Source organism: Simochromis diagramma, unplaced genomic scaffold, assembly GCF_900408965.1.
Source record: "Simochromis diagramma unplaced genomic scaffold, fSimDia1.1 OVJJ01000773.1, whole genome shotgun sequence".
NCBI classification, from domain to species: Eukaryota; Metazoa; Chordata; class Actinopteri; order Cichliformes; family Cichlidae; genus Simochromis; species Simochromis diagramma.
The window spans coordinates 208,866-233,747 of NW_024386807.1; the positions used below are offsets into that span (position 1 = coordinate 208,866).

At 47.0% G+C, this 24,882-nt stretch overlaps 2 protein-coding genes and 1 long non-coding RNA gene across 3 annotated transcripts; 1 reads left to right on the top strand and 2 right to left on the bottom strand.

The window, feature by feature from the left end:
• Positions 1 to 2,607: 2,607 nt before the first annotated feature.
• LOC120730638 (hepatitis A virus cellular receptor 1 homolog) lies at positions 2,608 to 11,366 on the bottom strand. Its single transcript, XM_040027076.1, has 7 exons — positions 10,565 to 11,366; positions 8,558 to 8,899; positions 8,121 to 8,189; positions 7,760 to 7,821; positions 5,863 to 5,947; positions 4,300 to 4,327; positions 2,608 to 3,420 (listed from the first exon to the last, which is right to left on the bottom strand). Exons 1-7 carry the CDS (start codon positions 10,596 to 10,598, stop codon positions 3,276 to 3,278), a joined length of 765 nt encoding a protein of 254 aa, XP_039883010.1. The 5' UTR covers positions 10,599 to 11,366; the 3' UTR covers positions 2,608 to 3,275.
• LOC120730639 lies at positions 6,932 to 23,638 on the top strand. Its single transcript, XR_005695162.1, has 3 exons — positions 6,932 to 7,107; positions 22,236 to 22,239; positions 23,628 to 23,638. It is a non-coding gene; the product is annotated as an uncharacterized LOC120730639 (long non-coding RNA).
• On the bottom strand, positions 15,494 to 19,649 carry LOC120730636 (hepatitis A virus cellular receptor 1 homolog). The gene is made up of 7 exons (XM_040027074.1): positions 19,544 to 19,649; positions 18,784 to 19,143; positions 18,522 to 18,584; positions 18,100 to 18,161; positions 17,653 to 17,734; positions 17,440 to 17,467; positions 15,494 to 16,182 (listed from the first exon to the last, which is right to left on the bottom strand). The coding sequence occupies exons 1-7, from the start codon at positions 19,575 to 19,577 to the stop codon at positions 15,975 to 15,977; spliced, it is 837 nt and encodes a 278-aa protein (XP_039883008.1). The 5' UTR covers positions 19,578 to 19,649; the 3' UTR covers positions 15,494 to 15,974.
• Positions 23,639 to 24,882: the final 1,244 nt, after the last annotated feature.

A 24,882-nucleotide genomic window follows, 5' to 3' on the forward strand; every position in this document is an offset into this window, starting at 1 on the left:
AAAGGAGTGGCTCCGTAAGAAGCATTTGAAAGTCCTGGAGTGGCCTAGCCAGTCTCCAGACCTCAACCCCATAGAAAATCTGTGGCGGGAGTTGAAAGTCCGTGTTGCTCGGCGACAGCCCCAAAACATCACTGCTCTCGAGAAGATCTGCATGGAGGAATGGGCCAAAATACCAGCTACTGTGTGTGCAAACCTGGTAAAGACCTATAGTAAACGTTTGACCTCTGTTATTGCCAACAAAGGTTATGTTACAAAGTATTGAGTTGTATTTTTGTTATTGACCAAATACTTATTTTCCACCCTAATTTACGAATAAATTCTTTACAAATCCTACCATGTGGATTCATGGATTTTTCTTTCACATTCTGTCTCTCACAGTTGAAGTGTACCTCTGGTGCAAATTACTGACCTCTGTCATCATTTTAGGGGGGGGGAACTTGCACAATCGGTGGCTGACTAAATACTTTTTTGCCCCACTGTACCTGTATGCAAAAAATACACTGCACCCAAAATATTTCATAGTTCAGCAAAACTGATCAATCTAATAAACTTAAACCTGCTCCATCCTCCTATTCTGGTATTTTAAAGAGTAAGCAGCCTAACTAATAGGTTTGCAAACTCCCAGCAAAAAAGGTTTATGTGGAACATAAACAAGCGGACACGCGATGCTGTTACCATCGTTGTTGCTAACGACAACGCATAAAAACAGGCACTTGTCCGTCCGTAGTGTGGTTATTTTAAATATAAGAGAGAACTTTAAGAAATGAATATAGCCACTACAGTGACACCAGAACGATGAAAAACATGTTGCCGTAAACAGTTTATTTTACGACACCACGAAACAAACGATAGCGTAAAATGAAACGACAGACGTTTTTATATCGTCATCCGATATATATCGTTATATGAACAGCCCTACTATAACCTAGTAAAGTATAAAGAGTAAATGTACTTAGTTACCTTCCACCACTGAAAAGCTTAATTTCCAGGTTACTTAGTTCTTCTAATTTAAGCAACTCAAGTTTAGTCTGCTTAATTTTTCTAACTAAGCAGAAGTTCGTTATTGATGTAAACAGCAGTGCAGCTGAGGGTGCTGAGCCTGAGCTCCAAACAGATAAACAAGCTTCATCCTTACACGACCGCCACGTGTCACAGTCAGGAGGACGTGCTGAGCCAACCAGAGGAGAAGAGAGCCATTGTTACCACATCAGGTACGCACGGTCAATTGCTGGGTGAAGAACAGCACGTAAGTAGTTTCAGTGACAACTTTTATTTTCACCACAAGTGCTCACAACTGGAATGTGAGTTTCACAAATGCTAAATACAACAACTAAACCATAGAGGTTTATGCAGCCTGAGCTAAGTGAGCAATCTGGTCATTCGTCAGTGGAAAACAGCTGCTCCGAGGATTGGGCTGGAGGGAGAGTCAACCTGGGTCCGGGGAAAGGGTCAGAGTCACTGAATATAGACGTTCAGGTAGGGTTCGGGAGGAATATGGGCAAGCTGTGAGTTAGCGCAGGTGGTCTGTAGTGGCAGGCAGGTGAAGGGGGTGAACAACCCGTGGGACTGGCAGGTGGTCCAGCGTCCAGATGGGAGCTCTTCGGCAGAGATTTGCATCCAGCAACTTGATGCGTGGAAGGGTTAGCTGAGAATCTGGCGAAGAGAGGTTGAGTGCGCTGGCCTTATGAGTCCCCGGCTTAATCACCCACAGGTGCGAGCAATCAGCAGAACACAGAGGCCCCTCCCAGCGGTGGAGATGCCGGCTCAGAGGGAGACACACTAGCACACCCCCGGACCATGACACGCACAAAACACACCTGCACCTGCAGCACAGAGTCCTCCAGCCGGAGTGTAGCTTTGAGCCTGTGGCCTGATGGGAGTTGTAGTTCTTTCACAGGGTCTTCTCTCTTAATCAGAGAATCAGTGATCTGAGGAGGAGGCTCCATCTGTGAAGATAGCTGATCACTGAGGTGGTGGAGGAAAAAATCCAGCAGTACAGAGCCGTTCTCCTCCTGCAGGGGGTGCTGTGGTGTCTTCAGCCTGAGCGGGTGGAGCAGGAGAGCTGGAGATGAACTTCCTGAGTGAGCTGCTGGGCATGAAGGTGGTGCTGCTGCTGGAGCAGAGAGTCTTAACAGGAGAGACAGAGGGAGGGCGCCGCCATGATGGTGATGTTGGTGTAACGCCATCATGGATGAAATATAAAGCTCGTGTGCTTTTTTCTGACATGGTAAATGGCCTGCATTTGTATAGCGCTTTACTCAGTCCCTAAGGACCCCAAAACGCTTCACACTACATCCAGTCATCCACCCATTCACACACCCAGTCACGCACTGGCGATGGCAGCTACATTGTAGCCACAGCCACCCTGGGGCGCACTGACAGAGGCGAGGCTGCCGGACACTGGCGCCACCGGGCCCTCTGACCACCACCAGCAGGCAAACATGGGGTTAGTATCTTGCCCAAGGATATTTGACATGCAGCCAGGAGGCAGCCTGGGATCGAACCACCGACCTTCTGATTAGTGGCTGACCTGCTCTGCCACCCGAGCTACAGCCACCCCATGTCAACTTTTTTTCCCCTTTCAGAAACAAAGACGTCACATCTGAGCTGGATCAAAGGAACAAATAACGTTTATTACTGTCGTCATAGCGATCTTACAAAATTGCATCTTTACCCTGGTACAGGTGTGGGGTTCTCACGCGTAACTCCGCCCCCATGGCTGTGATTAGAGATATTACAGAGTCTTTTTTAATCAAAGTCAGTCCATCAAACAGCCTGAGCTCACAGCACAGCTGAGTCTGTGTAGCTGCAGGTCATCTGTCCGGCCAGCAGGTGGAAGCAGCGTGCAGCAGAAGAACTGAGCACCCAGGTTACCAGTCAGAGGTAAACGTGTTTAAAGGAACAGAAGAAGAGTTCAAACCAACCTTTAAAAGTCCTCCAAACATTTTATTAAATTAAATCTGAAAAAACAGGAAACCTCACTAAACCTTTCACAATAAAAGCTCTTTACATCTTTATTTACATGTTAGCTCTCATGTTAGCACCTGCTGCCTGCAAACCTTCAGCCTGAAGGCGGGGTTAGTCACCTGGGACCACAGCTGTAGCTCTCTGATTGGACGCTTTCAAAGCAAAGCGTGAGAGCAAGGCTATCTTCCTAAAATACTGGAGGCTTCTCAGGGCAAAGCTGTTGTCTCGTCTGTCCTCGACATTTCCTCAAAGAGCTCGTCATCATCCTGCCTCCAGACTCTGCGGATGAGTGGGTGGAGCCTCAGAGCTCAGGGGCAATTCTCGTATACGCCTCCCTCACCACCATCCATCTGGTAGATGTTGTCCACGGCGGCGGGCTGAGCGTGCAGCTGCAGAGTCGACGACGTGGGGTTGAACCGCACCGAGCCGCTGATATGCCGATGCTGCCGAGGGCTGAGACATGAGAGCGAGAGTGTTAGTCAGCTGTCAGGACCTTTGGCTATAATAACATTAATGATATTAGGAGGAGATTATAACATCCTGCAGAAAATCTCCAAAATAAAACGATTTGCTGCTTCTGTCACATTTTATTATAAACCAAATTTAATTTTATCCACACATCTAAAACTCATTGAATCTGTTTCCTGCTTCCATCCTCATCATGACTCAGATTTTCCAAAGTAAAAGCCTCAAACTTGACTCAAAGCAGTGTGAAAGGTCACTTCCTGTTCGTGACTCTGATTATGCTGCAGTTCAAATGAAGCATTAACGAGCAGTCGTGTTAATGATGATGATGAAGGATCTTCCTCCCCGTGCTCTGAGGCTCCAGTGCAGCAGTGATGGAGCTGGAAACACTGAGGCTGTGGATCACCCACACCCACTCATGCTGGGGCGGCTCTGATGGACTCGGCTCACAGTCGCTGAATCACAAACCAAAGATCGAGACAACCCGTCCCTGTAAACGGCAGAGCTTTGGTAGTGTTGCGCTTGTTCTTGAGTTTGGACGCCATAATGGCGGACTGTGTTCAGGGCTTTTATGGACGGTGTTTCTAGTAGCGGAGGGGTGGAGGGTGTGGTGCTGCTGTGGCTGAACATGGAGCTCTGACACAGGCGTCAGCTCTAAATGATTCCACTCTGATGGGCCTTAAAGGTCGAGCGAGCCGCCGTTGGCTGGTTTGAACTCTGTGGTTGTCTCACCTCTCAGTTTCAGTCTGAACACGCGATGAAGGCTGAGAGATGATGAGTCACGACTTCTCAGCAGCATCCGCGATGGTCGAGGTGCGGAGACACGTTAGTTACTCAGAAACACAAAGATAAAGATCGTGCACTCACACTGTGTGGAGGAGCTTCAGTCTTCTCACTGCAGAGACACAAAACAGCAGAACCATGTTAATGACGAGACGTTTGTGACATAAAAAGAACAAAGCACACAAATCAGCACCAAGCCGAGCGACCGAGCCCGACGCGCTGACCGCCCAACGTGAGAAACACAAAGACCAACGCACTGAGACGCGCTCCTGATGATCAGTGACCTCGCCTGAAACATCCAGACACCGTCGCTCTGTGAGAGCGGCGAGGTCAACGCTGCCGACGCCATGTTGGGTCCAGATCACAGCTCACGAAGAGCTGAATGAGCTCAGAACGTCGTTCAGTTTCTTTATTTTAACGTTGTTTCCTGTCTTACATGCGCGCACAGCAGCAGACTGCAGCTAGCTTCATGCATGCAGCAGATGCTCCGGCCCCGTGGGAGGACCAGAGGAGGCCCTGACACGCACCGTCATCTGGACTTTAACACGATTCACTGCAGAAATGATGAGTCACGTCACACGGACGTGTTCCCTAATGCAGCTCAGCGTTTCCATCAGAGCTGCTGCTACAGAGCGGGGGCGCTGACGTCAGCACGGGGGTCTACCGCACGATTCTCAGTAATGATGAGCGATCCAGCCCACGCGCTCGCTCTGCGGCGACACAGACCCGAACATCTGGTTCTCAGGAGAAGGCGGAGCTCCTCGGGCGTGTCTGCAGAGGTGAAGCTCGGGAACAAACTGTTGAAACGTTCACACCTTCAGCTCGGCCTCCGCACCATCTCAGCGGTCTCGCCTCCTGCAGGGGGCGCTGTGGTGTCTCTAAGCTTCCCTCTCACTGGAGCTCCATGTTTGTGTTAAACAGTCTGGTTTCAGCGCTCTCTCCTGTCTCCGAGAGATCTCCACGCCTTCACAGGTGTGCCACACCTGTCCACTCCTCATCCTCTTGTCCTTTTGCAAGGCTCCATTAAATATCCAATGATTATTGTACAAAAATAAAAACAATCAGCTGATCTGAGAGGACCTGACCAGGACGCGTCCCTGTTTATTAAACTGCGCTGCGTCACATGACCTCCATGTTTCCTGTCTGGCTCAGCTAAAAACACCAGATCATGGACGGGGAACTTCCTCTTTGTCCTCCGTTACTTTGTGCTTCTCTGCTCTGGCTTCCAGTTTCCTACAGGATCAAACTTTTAGCCCCTTCATACCTGTCTGAGCTCCTTTCATGCTCCAGAAAAAGCAGGAGGTCCAGCTCAGGATGAATGCTGTCCGTCCCTCGGACTAAACTCAAATCTCGTGGCGATAGAGCCTTCTCTCTGGCAGGTCCCAGACTTTGGAGTAGTTTCCCCCTAAATATTTAAATCACTTCTAAAGACACATTTTTATACTCTGTTCTTTAACACACTATGACCATTTGGTCTTATTCAGTAGTCTTAGGTTTTGTTTTATTCTCTTATTGTCCCTTTATTGTTTTACATTGTTTCTGTTTTAATGGCATCATTGTTGGGCACTTTGTGCAGCACGAGCTGTCTGGAAATGTGTATAGACAAACTTGACCTTGTCACTGTGAGGACAGTTTGACTAAACTCACCCAGGAGTCCTACGATGGCGAGCAGAGACACCAGCCCCAGCAGGACGCAGACGACCACCACCATCAGCTGACCGCCGTCCTCGCCCTGTAAACCCAGAAAAACACCACATGACTCTGTCACAGGGAAGCTTCACCTTCTGTAATGCAATCAGCAGAGAGTTCGTCTGTTTGACTGACTCTACTCTTTGGTCTCACAGCATTTATTCAAATAACACTTTTATATTTGGTGCCTTCTTTCCCAGCATGCATCTGGCTGCCACAGTGAAGTCAGTGCGATGGCTTTAAAAAGCTCAACAACACAATGAACTCGTATTGATCCACACAAAGTTCAGTGTATTTCCCATTTAGCCTCCTTACCCCTCAGAGACTGAGCACAAAATCACTACAAGCTCATGTCCACCTGCTGCCCCTGGTGTGGTAAAAGGTGTGACTCCACCTGTGTCGTGTTATTCAGTATCTGTGGTGTATAAATAGCCCTGCTGCTTCTCTGTTTATCAGGTGGTCAGTGGTGTGGTCTTGTTTGTGGTTTTCTGGTCTCACTCTCTTGTTGTCTAAACTGCTTTTGTTTCCTCTTGTTCTTGTTGCAATTATAATCATTGCATATTAGTACCATATCACCCTATTAGAGCACTTCGCTCTGCAGGCCTACTTGTTGTTCCTAGAGTATTTAAAAGTAGAATGGGAGGCAGAGCCTTCAGTTTTCAGGCCCCTCTTCTGTGGAACCAGCTTCCAGTTTGGATTCAGGAGACAGACACTATCTCTACTTTCAAGATTAGGCTTAAAACTTTCCTTTTTGCTAAAGCATATAGTTAGGGCTGGATTCAGGTGACCCTGAATCCTCCCTTAGTTATGCTGCAATAGACGTAGGCTGCCGGGGATTCCCATGATGCATTGAGTTTTTCCTTTCCAGTCACCTTTCTCACTCACTATGTGTTAACAGACCTCTCTGCATTGAATCATATCTGTTATTAACCTCTGTCTCTCTTCCACAGCATGTCTTTATCCTGTCTTCCTTCTCTCACCCCAACCAATCACAGCAGATGGCCCCGCCCCTCCCTGAGCCTGGTTCTGCTGGAGGTTTCTTCCTGTTAAAAGGGAGTTTTTCCTTCCCACTGTCGCCAAAGTGCTTGCTCATAGGGGGTCATATGATTGTTGGGTTTTTCTCTGTATCTATTATGGTAGGGTCTACTGTACGATTAAAGCGCCTTGAGGCGACTGTTGTTGTGATTTGAGGCTGTATAAATAGTTTTTATCAGCTTGTCAGTTATCTTTAAGTTGCTCTAATTTTTACAAATACAGTGTGTGTGAAAAAATAATTAATTTTATATATAAAGAACCAAGAAATACTTTTTTATCTCAGGTTCTGGTTTGGACTGTCCAATCACACGAGGCCGCGTTAGCAGCAGTGTGAGGTGCAGACAATCCAAATAACGTGATCAGAAACATTTAACACACAAACTGACATGAATACAATTTACTGCTTTTTAAGATATAATGTGAGACGTAAGGACCCACAGACACCTGGGAGCTGTTTATTCATGTAACTCGATGAGGGTCGCTCACATGGATCCTGCTGCTGGATGTAACTCTGTGAACCTGCAGGGATTTCATACACTCAGAGGAAAGACTTCTACAAGCAGCTGGAAGCGTGCAGGATTATTGTTAGGATGATTCTCACTGTTCACAACCTCAGTATGAAATATGTGAGGTGATGGTAACAGCAGCAGGTTTGGCACAGCTAAGGGAGGACGTAACTCCATTAGGTTTAGCGGTTATAGATCGCAGTGACTGCAGTGTTTTTAATGTGAAACTGTCTTTAAGGATGTGAAAGTCCCGACACCCTGACTTCGGTCGCTCTCAGCGACTTCATGTTTTCATGCTGTTTTTCTTTCCTCACCTCGCTGCTGCTCGTCATGGTGGAGGGCGAAGTCAGGAGGCTTTCTGCAGAGGTCATGTGACCTGCAGCATGAGGAAGCGAAAGCAGAAGATTTTAAGACAGCTGTGTCAGCAGCAGCATGATGTCATTAATTTTAGCCTCTGATCCTTTATTCCAGAAACACACTGAGTCTGAGACCAAACAGTTCCTGTCACTTTCAGCCTGATTGGACAAAAATCAGGAAGCGATGCTATAAATATGTGATGACTAATAAAGTTTGTTCCACAGAAATGTAAACGATCCTCTTTCCTGTCATCTGTGTTTGGTCCTGACAATCATGTGTTACTTCATTTCTGTCATCAGCAGATTAATCACAGGTCACCTTCAGAGGCTGCTGTCGGCTCTGTGGGCGTCTCTGAGTTTGGCGCCGTCCATGTGGGAGTTTGTGGCGCTGAAACAGATCATTGACATGACGTCAGCACACTCTGCTTCAGATGAGTCTTTGTAATGAGAGGATCAGCAGGTGAGAGCAGTTAAATGGACACGTCTTCAGAGAGCTGCAGCTTCCTCGTGATGCTATTATCAGGAAACTAAAGCCAAACAGAGATTTCTTTATTTAAACACGACTCGAGTCACGACTTCATGATGCTCAAATGAAAAGAGGAAAAGGAAACAGCCCCGAGGTTAGACCTGGTCGACGTGCTGATTTCTGAACAAGGACAACTGTGTGAGGAAGACTCTGCTCACTGTGTAGACTGAGACGAAGCTGTAGTTGCTATGATACCAGAGTCCGATGGTTCTGGTGTTGTAATTCCTCACCTGTGACGACGCTCAGGTCAAAGTGATGTTTGTCATCGTTGAACCAGCCGGGTATCTCCACCCTGCAGCCGTATCGTCCAGCGTCTCCCTCTGTGAGGTTCATGATGGTCAGAGAGACGTCTCCGTCCTCCAGTCGGCCCAGCAGCTCATACCTGCTGGAAGCTCTGGTTAACACTCTGAGTCCATCTGTGGAGATCAGCTGATTGGAGCAGCCTCTGGTTGGTATTTCTCCTCGCTGCCAGCACGCTGACAGAGCGCCGTGATATTTCCTGTCATACTTACAGGGCAGAGTGACGTCCTGACCTGTGTGACCTTTGACCCTGCTGCTGTCACATTCACAGACTGGAAACAGAAACACAGGAAAGCTTTGTTACATCAGATCCAAACTCTGCTCAGGGCTCAGATCAGGTCAATGTCATATCATCTTCACTGGTTTTACTGGTTTAACTGGGTCTGAGAGAGTAATTTCGAAACGGGGATCAATAAAGTATAGATTATTATCATTATTAAACTGGCGTTTTAATCGATACCAGCGCCTGATCAGTTTTATAGATTCTGCTTGTTTGGCAGTTTGATGTCAAAGTTTAAAAGAGAAGGTCAAAGGAGCCTGGAAAGAAAAGCGTCTGGACTTCTTTGAGTTGCTTGAAGACGTTTCACCTCTCATCTGAGAAGCTTCAGTTCTAAAACCAGAAGTTTAGTTCAAAAATCATCCTCTATGTAGCCGGTGTATCAGAGAAACTCAGGAGAGTTTTCTGCAAGCACGACATCCTGGTGCATTTCAGACCCAGCAACACACTCAGACACAAACTGGTTCATCCCAAAGATTACAAGACGAACTCCCAACTCTTGAGCCACGATCGCCCTTTCGCCTCCTTTATCTTAGTGTCCTTGATTACTTTCAACTCTGTCTTGTTACCCTTATGTTTCCTTGCTCTCGGATCACCTGCTGCTTCCATGTAAAGCTTCAGTTTGTTTCTCTTCTCTGTATGTTCCCTTTGTTCCTTCGGTCTTTAGGTATTCAGACTCTGTCTTTGTGTGTTATTGGAGTTACTAAAGGTTAGTTTTGTCTTTGACCTCCAAGACTCAAAAACAACACGTAAGGATGAGAATCATGGAAAACAAACCCAGATGGTGTTTGTGAAGCCTCAACATGAACATTTCCATCGTCACCATGGAAACCAGACATGAGAAGCAGGAGGTGGATGAGACTGAAACAACTTGTCAGTCACAGGTTTTTAGCCAATGAGCATTTCCAGGATAATCCTCCTCTCTGACACATGGAGTGACCAAAATCTACAAACTACACGTTAAATTAGATTAAATGTGAAAACAGTGACTGAGTTCACACTCATCAGGTCGGGTATCAGCCCCAGGCCCCCTGCTGGTCATTAGAAGAATGCAGGTTTAAGACACATTTGGCTTCACTTTTTAGAAATCAAAGCTCCGTCCAGCTTTGCTCTCCGTCAGCTCACCCAGGCTCAGCGCCAGAGAGACTTTGACCTTTAGATGAATTCTCACACAGCTACAGATGTGACAGAGAGAAGAAGACGTTTATCCACCGTAACCCTGGAGAGGACGGCAGTGAGGTTTAGACCGCCACTGACCCTGTCCCCCCGAGTTTGTGACAAAATCACTGCTTATTATCCATCATTGAAGAGACGTCAGAGATCAGTTTCAGTAAAAAAAAGACCTTTGGGGTCATCTGAGGTTAAAAGGAAGCACACAGTGAACCAGCTGTTATCGCTGGGTAACGTTTGGGTAACATGACGTTCATTCTCGTTGTTAGCCAACCCTTCAGGAAACCCAGCTGTGCTGACGGGGATTCGAGTTTTCACACAACTATAGATCACATCCACCATGTGAGGCAGAGAGATAAAAACAGCAGATCAAAGTTCCACCAGCAGCACAGCTGAGGGGGATCACGCGTTTTCAGTGATGATAAAGGTTAAATAAAGACACCAGACAAATAAATCTCAGGATCAGAGACAGTGGAAAGGTGCAGGTTACCTGTGAGCAGCGCCAGCAGCAGCACGACCTTCATGACGAAGCCCGAGTGACTCGTCAGAGCTCGCCAACACGTTTAAACAGCTGCTGACAGCCTGCGAGTCATCACAGCTGCACGCTGCAAAAAATGATCCTGAAACCACAAAAACAGAGAGGCGGGGCTCCTGACACAGTCTTTACTCAAACAGTTAATCCATGGATTCGACTCCAGATTAGTTCCTTTACAGTTCAGCGTTTTGTTGACATTTAGCTCCCTCTGTGGTTATCATCCTCACCCCCTCGTGTCCTCCATGTTTTCTTCCTTTACGTTTTATAGTTTGGTTTTTTCTGGAGGTCTCATGTTTTGTAGCGCTGTGGTTCTTGTTGTACTTGAGTTTATGATCGATGCAGTCTGTTCAGTATAGCCTGTGTAGTATTTATTCTTGGAGTCATTTCCTGTTTTATTTTGGTAGTTGTCTTTCTTCTGTCTTGTGCTTAGTTTTACTTCCTCCCCCGTCTGTCGCCCTCCTGATCACCTCAGGTGTATAAATAATCCTTCCCTCAGTCTTTGGTTCAGTTTGTTGCCTTCGTTGGACTGTTATTGGGCCGGGCCGTTAACCAGATTAACCAGTCAGGAGCAGATTATAGAGCAGAGATGGTGGTTTCGCAGCACAGCGACCCCTGAAAGCTGAGCTGAGAACGGTCACAGACAACAACAATAAAGAAACAAAAATAGTTTTGAGTTCAGTTTATGTCCTGAGTCTTTGTGTCCGTCCCTCTCGTCTTATGCACATAGAACAAACGTCTGAAGGTTGACGTAAGCATGAAGGTGGTGCTGCTGTTCAGATGAAGCTGACCTCAGACGTTTGCTTCTGTCTGCTCTCAGAACTGAAGCCACAGTAGACGCCAGACTGACGTTTGAATCCTCAGAGTTAAACCAGCAGCATCATTTCGCTTAGATTAATCAAAAACAGCTATTTACTAGAAACGAAACCTTCACAGCTCACCAGGGGGCCGCAGGCCACGCTTTGTGAACCACTGATGTGAAAAACATTAAATATGATATTTCAGTCATTACAAAACATGTATTATAGTATTTAATTAATAGCTGCAGTATTTACTGTGTATTAAACTATTTTATTGTCTACAGAGAACATTTAATATCTATTCTGTGTACATTTGTAATATTTTATGCAGAATTATGGTTTATTTACAGTATTTTCTTGCATCTTTCAGTGTTTCTGCAGCTGAGCAGGCAGAGCTGAGCTGCAGTCACTACTTTCATGGTTAAGTTACTAAACTTCCGCCTCACAGACAGCAGGATGACTACGAGGGGGAAGTTTTCCCCCACAGCACAGCTGAGTCTGTTCAGCTGCAGTTCATCGATCAGCCACACGGTGGAGGCAACGAGCATTAAACAGGAACACAAGAAGAAGAACTCACAGTGAGGAAAAAAAGGTGAGTTCCAACCGACAATTAAAACAATTAAATTAGCAGACTCACTTGTACTGTTGAAAGTGATTATTTAACACATCAAGCCTTAAATAAAGGATTGTTTAAGGCTTCCAAGCTTGAGGTCCATACGGTACATCTCAAGGAATCAATTTTCTCACTTAACGAGATTATAAAAGATGCCAGAACTGAATATTTTGCTAATCTAACAGCTTCAAAAAAGAAAAATCCCAGAGTATTGTTTGATACAATTTAAAACATTGTCTCTCGTGATATTCCTCACGTACCAGTCTATACTAAATCTCATTGTAATGACTTTATTTTAATTGAATTGATTGATTTACCTTTATTAGTCCCACAAGGGGAAATTTCATAAGGCTGCCGACCTATTGCACGCAATGGCGGCACCATCTTACCCTCCGACCATACATACATGACACAAAACATCACATGGGGAAGACAGGTCAGAGAGGTATAACAATGGAAAATGCACCACATGAGGAAAGATAAGGAGAAAAAATAACTCCCCCCAGACTGAGCTCCAACAGGGAGATCAGTTTGAGAACAGAAAAAACACCTCTGCACATGAAACAACTCTTAATACACCAAAGAAACACATGACAAGCAGCAGGGGGGGTAAAGGGTGAGAGACCGCCGATTTAGACACATCCGGGCCTGCAGCCTGTGCGCTGGTCTCCTTGATCCACCGTCAGCATCGGAAGCGAATAAGTGTCGAAGGCGTTTGGAAAGGGAGGGGGGATGAGTGTGTGCATATCAGTGTATGTGTGTGTGTGTGCGTGTCCAGAGTTCAGCTGAGACAGTGTCCTTCGCCCTGCCAGGCTAAGTAAACAGTCTTCCAGCCAACCCAGGTGGCCTTGCATGGAATGGGAAGAACAGACTAAACACAGTCGTTATCAGGGAGTTGTTGTTCAGCTCCAGCCTTGAGCCCACAGCTGGCGCCGAGAGGGTCTCCGCATGAAGTGATGGTGCTTTTTACTTTAGTGCGAACAACTCGTATGAATTTCAAAGCAGTTCTACAGTCCAACACTGGTCTCTCAATCTCCCGTTGGAGAGCCGCGAGCTTCGCCATACTTGCGTTCTGTGATGTTGTCATTTCTTGTGCTCAAGGAGCCGATTCTGAGAACTCACGACAGTGTGCCTCCCCGAGATGTCATCCAGTCTGCAGTCAGAGATCTTATTCCGAGTATTCACAGCAGCCGTAGCCTCTCCAAGATGACTCAATGAGCCCATTTTGAGAAACTCATGCCTCGTCCCATCATTTCAATCCCAGCGGGCAGCCTTGTGGGGGTTTGAACAGCCGGTTCCGCTTTCTTATTTCTCCGATAAGTCAGGGCCAAGCCAGCTCCGATCAGCAAGAACCCTGTTATCATGGTTCATAGGTAGATATCTTCAGCACTCAGGCTCACCCGAGCCCAGACTTCTCGTTGAGAAAGGGGTGTCAATTGCCTTTAGGGACCAGTTGATCAAATCCATAATTCCTCTTTTAGGTTTTAGAGAACAGACTGTGAGAGAGTGTTCCAGAGAAAAGTAATACAAAAAACATGAGTCTAGACAAGGGAGAGGAGGAGGAGAAAAGTGCGACCGCCTTCATCAAGAGCAAGAAGCAGTGTTTTTAAACTATTCTGTTAATAAGGTCGCTGCCGTCAGGTCTAATATTTCTCCATCCTCCTCCCAGTATCACACTGACACGTTGCTGATACCTGCTCCTCTGTTACTCCTGTCACCTTACAGGACGTCAGTGTCTGCTTGGTCAGATGAAACTGACTTCAAGCCACCTCGATGTACTTCATCATTTTTCATTAGTGTGTTTGACTCTATTGGCCCCTGTATTCTGGAAATAATGAATACTTCTCTTTATACTGGCTCAGTTTCCAGCTATTGTAATCAAACTATTGTTGAACCAATATTAAAGAAACCAAATTTGGACCCATCTCTTTACAGTTACAGGCCAATATCAAAATGACCGTTGGTGTCAGAGATCTTGGAAAAAACAGTTGCAGAACAACTTAACAACTTTTTGGAGAAGAACAATGTTCTGGACATTTGCACTCCACTGAAACCGCTTTGCTTAAAGCGTGTGGGGACACTCTGATGGCAGCAGACTCTGGAGAGCACACCGTTCTGGTTCTGTTGATCACAGCATCCTGATAAATAGGCTGAAGGACTTGTTTGGGATTATTGGTGTTGTTTTAAATGGTTTATGTCGCATCTATCTGAGAGATCCTTTACTGTCTGTATGAATCAGGTGCTGTCTGAAGCATCAGTTCTGTCTTCTGGGGCACCTCAAGGATCTGTTTTAGGTCCTATTCTCTTTTTGCTGTATATCCTCCCTCTAGGCCACATTATCAGACGTTACAATAATACTTCTTATCATCTTTCAAAGCTTCTGAGTTTGATAAATTGTCGTGTTTCAATAATTCTCTGTCTGAGATCAAACAGTGGTTAAATGACAGTTTCCTCCAGTTAAATGCAGATAAAACAGAAACTTTGATTGTTGCACAGAAATTAAGCAGCAGATCAGTTTTTTCAGTCATGTCTCAGAAACTTTATACATAATATATATTATATATTTGACAGTTCGACGTCTCTGGACAAACTCTCGAAACAACTTGTTGAACTTATCATCTGAAACATTTCTAAACTCAGACTGGTGTCAAAGGCAGAACTTGAGATGATTCCTGCTTTTCTCTCTTCTCGTTTGGATTATTGTAACGGTCTTTTTACGTGTCTCAACAAACCAGCTCTGGATCGCCTTCAGTCTGTACAGAATGCAGCGGCAAGACTTTAACTGGTACAAACAAGAGGTCACACATTGCTCCAGTTTCGGCTTCTCTTCATTGGGTAAATTTTAGGGTTCATTTTAAAATTTTAGTTGTAACTTTTCGAGCTCTGCACGGTGAAGCTCCCCAGTACATCTCTGACCTGCTGAAACCTCATGCTTCATCCCGAGCACTCAGGTCTTCAGGTCAGAGGCTACTGGTGGTCCCACGTACTGGGTTTAAAACACGTGGGGATCGAGCTTTTCTGTCTAGACTCTGCTGACTCCTTTAAAAAGCAGCTGAAGACATTTTTATACAAACGGGCTTTTAATTAATTTAACTTGCATGTCTGATCTTATTGTGAAGCACTTTGTGATTTCTATCTGTGAAATGTGCTATATAAATACATTTTACTTACATCACTGAAGCTTAATTAAAAGTAGCCCCTCCCACTGTCAGCGATGTCACAGAGGAGACACACACGAGAAATGTTTTCCATATTTAGAAAGCCATGTTTACATCGCTCTGATGCTGTAAAACTCAGAGCTGAGGCACCTTCAACAAGCTGCTGCAGAAAACTGACCATCAGATTTACATCACGAGGAGCTCCGCCCATCCGTGACGTGCTTCGTCTGATTGGCTCCAGCGGGGAGCTTCAGAGATCAGGACGCGACTCGCCGTGTGAGGACAGACTGAAATAGCCAAATCTGAACGATTTCACTCATTTTTCATGCTTTTATTGTTTAAACAACAACAGGAAACATATTGATCAATAAGAAAACAGATGATTGGTGCTGTGTGACAAGCATGTCACATGACCTTTTCCATTATGTGTGTTTGTCACAATAAAAATCTGACGACCGTCTTCAGTTTGACGGCTTCAGGTCACGTGTCAGACAGGACGTGTTGTCACGAGTCCCTCGCTTGTCACATGACAAGACATCAAACGAAACTTTAAAACTTTACAGGGAACTTTCGTGGGTGTCTAAAGGGGCGGGGTCACCTGTGTCACTGTGGATTCTTATAGGTTAACTCTGAAAAAACAACCTATCAGAATAAAAGCTCGCTACATCTGTAGGCAGCAACTACACCTGCTGCACACCTGGAGCTCTCTGATTGGAGCCTTTCAAAGCAAAGTGTCCAATCAGAGATACGCTCCTGCTTCCTGTTATCATCCCGCCTCCAGGCGGGTAGGTGGGACCTCAGGGGCAGTACTCATAGTCTCCCCCATCTTCTCCTCTACCTCCATCACCGCCGCCGCCATCGCTACCTCCACCATCGCCACCATCACCACCATCACCGTCGCTCTCCATCTGGTAGATGTTGTCCACGGTGGAGCTCTGCAGCTGCAGAGTGGACGCCGTGGAGCTGAACTGGACCTGCTGACCCGGGCCGACCTTCTCCTGAGGGCTGAGACAGGAGAGCATCAGTTTCATCATCACAGCGACTTCCTGTGGACAGTGAAAGACTTCCTGTAGAGAAGCTACAGGTTCTCATTAGACATGTCAGGTTTAAAACCTTTGAGATGAACTTGAATAAAAAACGATGACTGATCATATGGTAACCATGGCAGCCGATCGACTGTGTCGGTCACGTTTGATCATAAACTGGTGACCTGACACTGTCGGCGATGATCGTTTATATTTCTGCTGCGTGGATCCGTTTCCTGCTTCATCGTGAGTTTGATTTTCCAAAGTAAAAGCCTCAAACTTTAAAAATGAGTCCCAGCAGACTCTGAAAGGTCACAGAGTCTGCTGGTTACGCCGTGCTTCAGGCTGAGCGGTCATGTGACCCTCTAATTCAGGCTGTGACATTTCAGCGCGGGGCGCTCGGCCGGGCGAGGATGAGGAGGCAGGGTGTAAACCTCAGCGCTTCCTCTCCTCGCTCGCAGCTTCTGGTAAGCCGAGCTGCAGGGAACCGAAACTCTTGCGGTTGGTGGGCGGAGTCTGCAGCGGGCTCACGGGTGGAGCTCCTGATGCTGGTCGTACGTCACCCGGACCCCAGGAGATGTGAAGAGCGTTGCTATGGAAACGATGATGATCTCAGGTGTTCTGCAGATGTGCCGCAGCTGTACGCTCCACCTGCCTCACTTAGACGTATTTAAAGTTTATTCAAAGTTTTTATGGCTGCACGACCACAACCTCAACTTCCTGCTTCCTGTCGTCTGGTCACCGTTCATGACTGTCACACGTGCATAAAACATCCTCGAGTTCCTCTTTCTGCTGCGACCCTGTGACTGCGCTGGAACATGGCTGCCAGCCCGCTGCGCACAGCCTCGGCCGTGACGCTCCGCCTTTCTGCTCCGGCGCTGTGACAGCAGCGTGGGCTAACCCGGGCTGCAGATGTGGACACATCTGGGCCCGTGGGCCTGCGTGCTGGGCTTTAACGATCAGGCTGCTTCGTTCTCGCTCAGCATCTCAACGCCACCTGAAACCTCCTGCTCAGCTCGCCTTCGTTTGAAATCGCCCGTGTGGTTTGTGGGTTTCTTTATCTGTGAGTTTCAGTCTGAGCGCGCTCAGTCGTGAGAAGACGCTGCCAAGATGATCGCAGCGCGCTGAAGGCCCGCGAGCCGAGACCCCACGAAGGTCAAACCTGACTCAGGGTTCATCAGCGGCGATCGAGGCGCTCAGACACGGTGTTTATTCAGAAAACAGGAAGTCCACTCACGTGCTGACGAGCTGCTTCAGTCTTCTCACTGCAGAGACACAAACGACGTGATGAGCAGCTCGCCGTGCGTCACAGAGTAAAACACAGTTCAAACTAATAAATGTTTCCTGCATCACTGAGGGCGGGATTAAGAACCCGCTGCCACACCGACCACGGTCGCCGTCCTCGATGTTTCGAGGCCGTGAGAACAGACGGGTTCATTCTCGTACTCACCGGCGACGACGAGTCCACCGAGCGTGAGCAGAAACATGAAGACCAGCAGGACGGCGATCAGAGGCGCCATCGTCTGCGAACCCTGAAAAACACGACATCAGCGTCACAGCGAGGCCCGCGGTCTGCTCAAACACCGACACTTTATTAGGAACAGCCAATCACTGCTCAGACTGATGTTCAAAACCTACAAAGAAACTGTCAGAGCGAGACATCAAGTCATAATCTGACTTCATCATCTTCATCATCAGGGTCTATAAACAGTCTGGTTTTACTTCCTGTTTAACTTATCTGCTGATATCGATCCACCAATCACAGCGAGGGTGCACTGTGCAGTCTGTTCAAATAATATTTTCATTGCTCAGAACATCAGTGTGGCGCTCGTGCTGAGCTTCGTCTTCGTGTGGCGGTGGCGTCACGTCTCACGTTTCACAGCGTTCGTTTTCTCACCTCGTGGCTGCGCTTCACCCCGGAGGAGGCCGTCAGGGGGCTTTCTGTGGAGGTCACATGACCTGCGGGACGTGAAAGCAGACATTTTTAGGACAGCGTGTCAGCAGCAGGATGATGTCATAGCGCTCTCATTTGACCCTGACACGTCTGACTGTACGAAACACACGAGACACAAACACAGAGGTCGTCCACTGCGGCGTCGTCGATGTTCAAGTGTCCAATAAAGTTAACTGAAAACTTTACACCTGCACTTCCTCTGACTGACACAGACGCTGCTGGTCTCTGTAGGTCACCGTCACCTTCATCACCCGTTCACCTCAGAGCTCCTGACTGGATTATCTGAGTTCATTTGAATTTCTCCTTTTTCCTGCTTTCAGATTCTGTCGCTACATCAAACAGATTCACGGCAGCTCTGTCGTCACCTTCAGTCGGAGAGGACGACGTCGACTCTGTGGGCGTGTCTGTCGTGCGGGCCGTGGGAGCGTCTGAAACAGATCAATGACATGAACACAACGAGCATCAGAGCTGACTCCGAGTCTGATCAGCTGTGAATCAACATCTGGATCTCACAGATGTGCTTCTCTGAGCTGCTGTCAGCGACATGAACGAGTCGTCCTCAGAGAGCCGCTGATGGTTCAGGACGATGATCCCGACACGTGAGCTCGGTCGAGCCTGCAGACTCACCTGTGGCGACGCTCGGGTCATCAACAACGGTCAGGTCGATGTGATGCTTCTCATCGTTGAACCAGCCGGGTATCTCCACCCTGCAGCCGTATCGTCCAGCGTCTCCCTCTGTGAGGTTGATGATGGTCAGAGAGACGTCTCCGTCCTCCAGTCGGCCCAGCAGCTCATACCTGCTGGAAGCTCTGGTTTCCACTCTGAGTCCATCTGTGGAGATCAGCGGATTGGAGCAGCGACTATATGGTATTTCTCCTCGCTGCCAGCACGCTGACAGAGCGCCGTGATATTTCCTGTCATATTTACAGGGCAGAGTGACGTCCTGACCTGTGTGACCTTTGACCCTTCTGCTGTCACATTCACAGACTGGAAACAGAAACACAGGAAAGCTTTGTTACATCAGATCCAAACTCTGCTCAGATCAGGTCAGACTATCGGAGAGGTCACCTCTGACCTGAACTCTGACCCTCGTTGACCTCAGCCTGTAACCCTGCAGGAGGTCAGCGGGAACGAGCCCACGCTACAGCTGTTACAACACCAGCAGCTCGCCCTCAGACCTCTGCACGTCTCTACCACAGAGACTCAGCCCTGTCATAAGTAATAACCACAGCAGCTCCTCGTCTTTACTCGCTGCAGTCTGAACAAGACTCATCATGCAAACTCAGGCTAAAGCTACAAAAGTGCAGAAGAAGAACGCAGCAGTGACATCAGAGCGGCTAAAGTTTCTGTGTTTACAGAGTTTCAGAGAAAGAGAGCCAGCAGTTACCTGAGAGCAGGGCGAGCAGCAGCCTGAGCTTCATGACGGAGCTGAATGCGCCTCAGAGCAGCTCCAACAGCTGCTGACAGCCACCACAGCTGCACGCTGCAAGAAATGAAGTGACGCGTAAAAACCAGCACCACACGCTGCTGCGACAGGAGCATCACACACAGCAGGCAGGGACCAATCAGAGAGCAGCTCTCGGTTTACTCTGTTCAGTCAGACAAGTCTGTTTTTACTCTGATTACTTACAGTACTTTGGCTTTTACAGATCATATGTGATGATTTATGATCACATGACTGTCGTTACACGTGTTTATTTCATTGTTTTATAACCTGATGACGTTTTTATCTGCTGAACTAAAATAATAATTCTGGTTTATTCATCATCAATAACATGCAGCTCGTGTTCTCTCGTGACTCCTTCCTAAAAAACCTTCACCTTTTACAGATATGATGATTCCACGCGGTGGGCGGGGCTTGGAGGTAAACTGCGGCGGTTCAGCGACGACAGAGTTGAACCCACAGCTCAGTGTTTGCTCCCGCAGGTCTTTCATCACTGATCACGTTCATAGTGTTGAATATCACATTTCATATCAAATATAAAGCCCGAGTCATGTGACCTGTTATTGTAATGACAGAGAATTTGAAACATCCCAGTTTCCTTGAGAGTGATTTGTGTTCACACAGTAACAGGATCAGGACGACTACACACTGAGGCCACGTCCACACCGGCCGGATAGATCTGAAAACAGCGTTTTTGCCTGAGAGCGCTCGGCGTCCACGCTAGCGTTTTCAGTCGTCACAGAGTTGTGCGTCCACATTGAAACGGTCCAAAGCACTTACGTTGCAGTCCTGCACAAACTCAAGTGAGAATTAAAGGATTTGAAGGAAAGTGTTACGAGTTCAAAATTGGGGATGGAAACAAGAGAAACACCACAATAACAACACTGGTCCGGCCGGGTTGAGTCAAACGATGATTTTAATGAACACACACGTGGGAGATGGACACTGATGCAGACAGCCTCAAATCTCAAAATGGTGGAGCATTGCTCAAACTTTTATAGCCTCTGGTGCCTCCACCTTATCATACAAAGCCTAAACATTCACATGCTTTCTCTCACACAGCGCCTGAGCTACGACCTTGGCACACTCTGTTCTCTTCTACTCGGACAAATTAGACAATAACCTTCTGCGAACAGTATTTCTTATAACTCAGCAGTATAATGCATCATAAAACAATATCATTCATTCACAACAAGTCAGCAATTTAATGTAATGCAAATCAGTTTAACTAATGTAATAGTTATCAACTTCTTCTAATTCAGGAGAATAATGCAAACTAAAACTACATAATAATTCACAATCTTTAATTCGGGGTATAACATGGCATAAAATAATATTAGAATCTAACAAAAGCTATCTGCAGCACCTGCAGGCGGACAGTGTTGGGGAGTAACGGAATACATGTACCGCCGTTACGTATTTAAAATACAAAATATGAGTAACTGTATTCCGTTACAGTTACCGTTTAAAAAGGTGGTATTCAGAATACAGTTACTTTGTTGAAATAAATGGATTACACTGCGGTACTTTCCTGTTTCATTTTGTCGCGGGTCAGGACTGTTTGGGTTTTGTTTGACAGCTACGTTCTGTTGTTCCAGGTGGCAGCGTTACGGTTGCCATGGTTACAGGGCGACGCTCTCTCTCTCTCTGCGACTGTGTGTTTCCTGGGTGAGAGAGCGCCTTTTCGTTGTTGTTGTTGTTGTTGTTGTGCTAAGCTAACAGGCTGAATGCTACAAGCATAGCTCTAAAGAATGTAGCATCATGGGCAGTGTAGTCCGTGCTGCAGGGAGAATGGACTGCCATACACGTTATGTGTCTGTGAGAGAGGAGGGAGAAAAAGGGGAGTGGAAAGGTACGAGTTGTCATCGAGGAAAAACGGGAGCTGGAAGCATGTAAATATAATAATAACCACTGCAGCCAAGAAGAGTGCCTGACGAGCCCAGCTGTAAGTAAGCTATTAAGACTCGACTGTACACCGTGTTCGTGTTTTCCTCCGAAAACAATAAGTTCCGTTGGAGCAGTCTTTCGACGCCTCGCTCTGTCTCTCGCAAGAAAAGTTGACCCACACAACAAAGTAAAGCTATTTTTCGGCTACGAGCCAACAGGGACCCCGCCGTATTAGTCAGAGGTCCCTTTACTACAGTTCGGAGTCGCGGACCTTCAGTAATAGTAATAAATCACACAGCAATAGTACATTCACGTTGTTGTAAAACGCATGATAATATATTAAGTAATCCAAAGTATTCAGAATACGTTACTGTCATTGAGTAACGTAACGGAATACGTTACAGAATACATTTTGGGGCATGTATTCTGTGTTCTGTAATGGAATACATTTTAAAAGTAACCTTCCCAACACTACAGGCGGATATTAATCTGTAACAGGGCCGTCAAAGCTGAGAGCAAACAAAACAGCTGCTGTGTAGTGTCCTCCGCTGTCTTTGTTTATTTGGTCACTTGACTGCATCACATGACTAAAATGCGTCATCGTTTTAGAAAGTCTGCGTGTTCGAGTGTCCACACTGCGACGACAGCTCCGTTTTGAAATGTACTCGTTTTCAAAACGCTGCGTTTCTCCTTGAGGAAAACGCCGTCTCAGTGTGGACGGGAGGCCAAACGTTGCGTTTTTAAACAGAAACGTGTTTCATTGTGGACGTAGCCTCAGCCACAGAGTCTGCAAACAGTCCAGAACTACTGGAGAGACACTTGTGGGAGGTTTAGTCCTAAAGAAGACATCACTGAACCGTGGACAGGAACAAACTGAGAGGTCTCAGGTGAGCTGGACAGACGCCTGCAGCCAGACTGAAGGACGAAGGACGACCGGGACAAAGGTCCTGCAGGCTGAAGCGTCCTTCGGCCAGATGAGCTGAGACGCTGCTCGTGGTTGGAGGAAGACGGCAGAGGCCACGCCCCCACAGTGACGCACGGTGGTGGCAGCATTCTGACTCATCGGGGTGTTTGTGCTTTCATGGGATGTCTGGTTTTATCATCAGCACAGTGGAGCTACTGTGTACCAGAGATGCAGATCTAAGCCAGCACAGGCCACTGGTTCTCTTATTTTGAAAGGTCCTGATCCTGTGTTGTTCCTTGTGTCTGACTTCCTGCTGCTGCTGGGTGGAGAAAACAATGACCGATGTTTGTTTCACTGCCACGCTTTGAATGGAACCAGTGATGTCGGCCATGACAGCATCACACAGTGTGTAAGAAACACCAGGATGTGACTGTGGGTGATGTAACCTGAGATCTGAGGGTCAGTTTCTCTAAACGTGAGATTTCACAGTTTCCTGCGCTGACCCACATTTCTACACGTGTGAGGGAGGGAACACCATCAGCATCCACCACAGAGCCGTTTGTTGTGTGGTTGGAGAGCAGTGGTCACCATGGTTTCCTGTTTGCAGCAGCTGATGGAGGCTGTTTCCTGTCACTACACCCTGGATGCTTTCACTTCCCTTTTTCACCTCTGACAGCCCGCTGTAAGAAATATCTGCAGCTGGACTCATGACACATATTTTAAAGAAAGATTTTTTTCAGCCTCCAGAAATGAAAAAAGGAAATAATTTGTTTCATTTTTATGTTTCATTAAAATAAAAACATTTTCCTGTGGGAGGTCGTAGCGTCTCACACACTGCAGTACCACCTTTGACCACAGCAGGGAACCCCGGCGCTGTTTCGCTGCTCGATCTGAGATTCTTCGTAGTAAAGTTTATATTTGTGCTGATTCTGTTTGTACAGCACTGACGGATTTGTGTATTTTTTATATCGTTATTGTTTCATCATTTTGATAACGGTTCGTCGTATAAAGCTTGATTTAGACTTGTGTGAGAACTCGTCTCAGCTTACATCGTAACAGGAAACATCCACAACGGTCATGACGTGTTGTTACGTGTCTCAGGTCCGCGCCGGGTTCACGTCTGGGTCTAAAATGTGTTCTGGTCACTGAGTTACGACGTGGATCTGACACAGAGGGATCATTCATGTGAGACGTGTCTGTCACTGATAAATTCTAACCTGCACAGCTGCCTGTCAGGGAATTGAACCCTCGTCTATACGTGACACACACGAGGTTTAGGGCTGGCCAATAACAGCAGGTCTGACTTGATCCAGCTTCATAAAGTCTGCGCTCAGCTTTGCAGCCTGATGCTCGTTTTTTTTCACTTGTTCCGTCACGTTACACAAAATGTGCTGCCTGAGAACACCTGCCCCCGTCCCTTCTTCAGCCCGCAGGCCATACGTTTGACATCTCTGTCCAGCCGTCAATCTGAGTAACCCTCTTCACTCAGGCCACTCCCACACAGTCAGGGAATCGAACCCCCGTCTCCCACGTGACCGGCAGGAAGACTCATCACTAACGTTCCCTCTAAGCGGCGCCCAGCTGCAGTCACGTACTGTTGCACGGTCTCTGCGCACACAAAAACCGAACCTGCATTGAAATTAAAATAAACACGTAAAAAGTCTGTTTTGCAGTGTGAGTCAGTGAGTGACCGGCTGCTCCAGCCAATCATGCGATTCACATTCGTATATACGCAGCTAATCCACGTCGCTGACGGGCTCTGACAGCGTCCTCATGTGCCGACGCCGGCGTTTTAGCAAAGTGGCTGATGTGGAGTGAAGCCACGTTAATGACAACGTTTTAGGAGTGACGGCGGTGTTACGATGTGCTGGGAGTCCGCTGTCCTCGACCTCGCTGCTGTGGAGCTGGCGGGTCACAGACGTCTCTGAAAACATCGGAGCGCGTTTGGAAATATGTGATATCTTGATAAATCGAGCAGATATGTGAAGTTTACACAGCTACATTCTCGCTTGAAAATAACTTAAAAGCTTATTTTGTGACCCAGAAATATTTAAGAGTTTTTAGCCTCGCTCGTCCACCATTGCAGCGTTTGAGTTTCGGATGAAATGCATTCTGGGATATTTAGCTGTACCAAGTCCACACAAGTCACCAGTACACGGTAGGTGAAGTGTCTTGCCCAAGGACACAACAACCGAGACTGTCCAAGCCGGGGCTCGAACCGGCAACCTTCCGATTACAAGACGAACTCTCAACTCTTCGACCGCCCACAGCAGCGGTGAGTGTTCCCACCTTCTGCTCTTTGTAACTTAACGCCATCTTTCCGTTTTTGAGTTTTGGACATGATTGTGGAGGATACCTTTGCAGCAAGTAAAGCTACCGGAAATGTACAACCCCACGCCCGGCCTCAAACCAGGAAGTTAGCATTTTCTCGTGCACAGGGTCTATTTATACATAAAGTTTCAGCTGCGCTCTGATCAGCTGATCTGAAAAA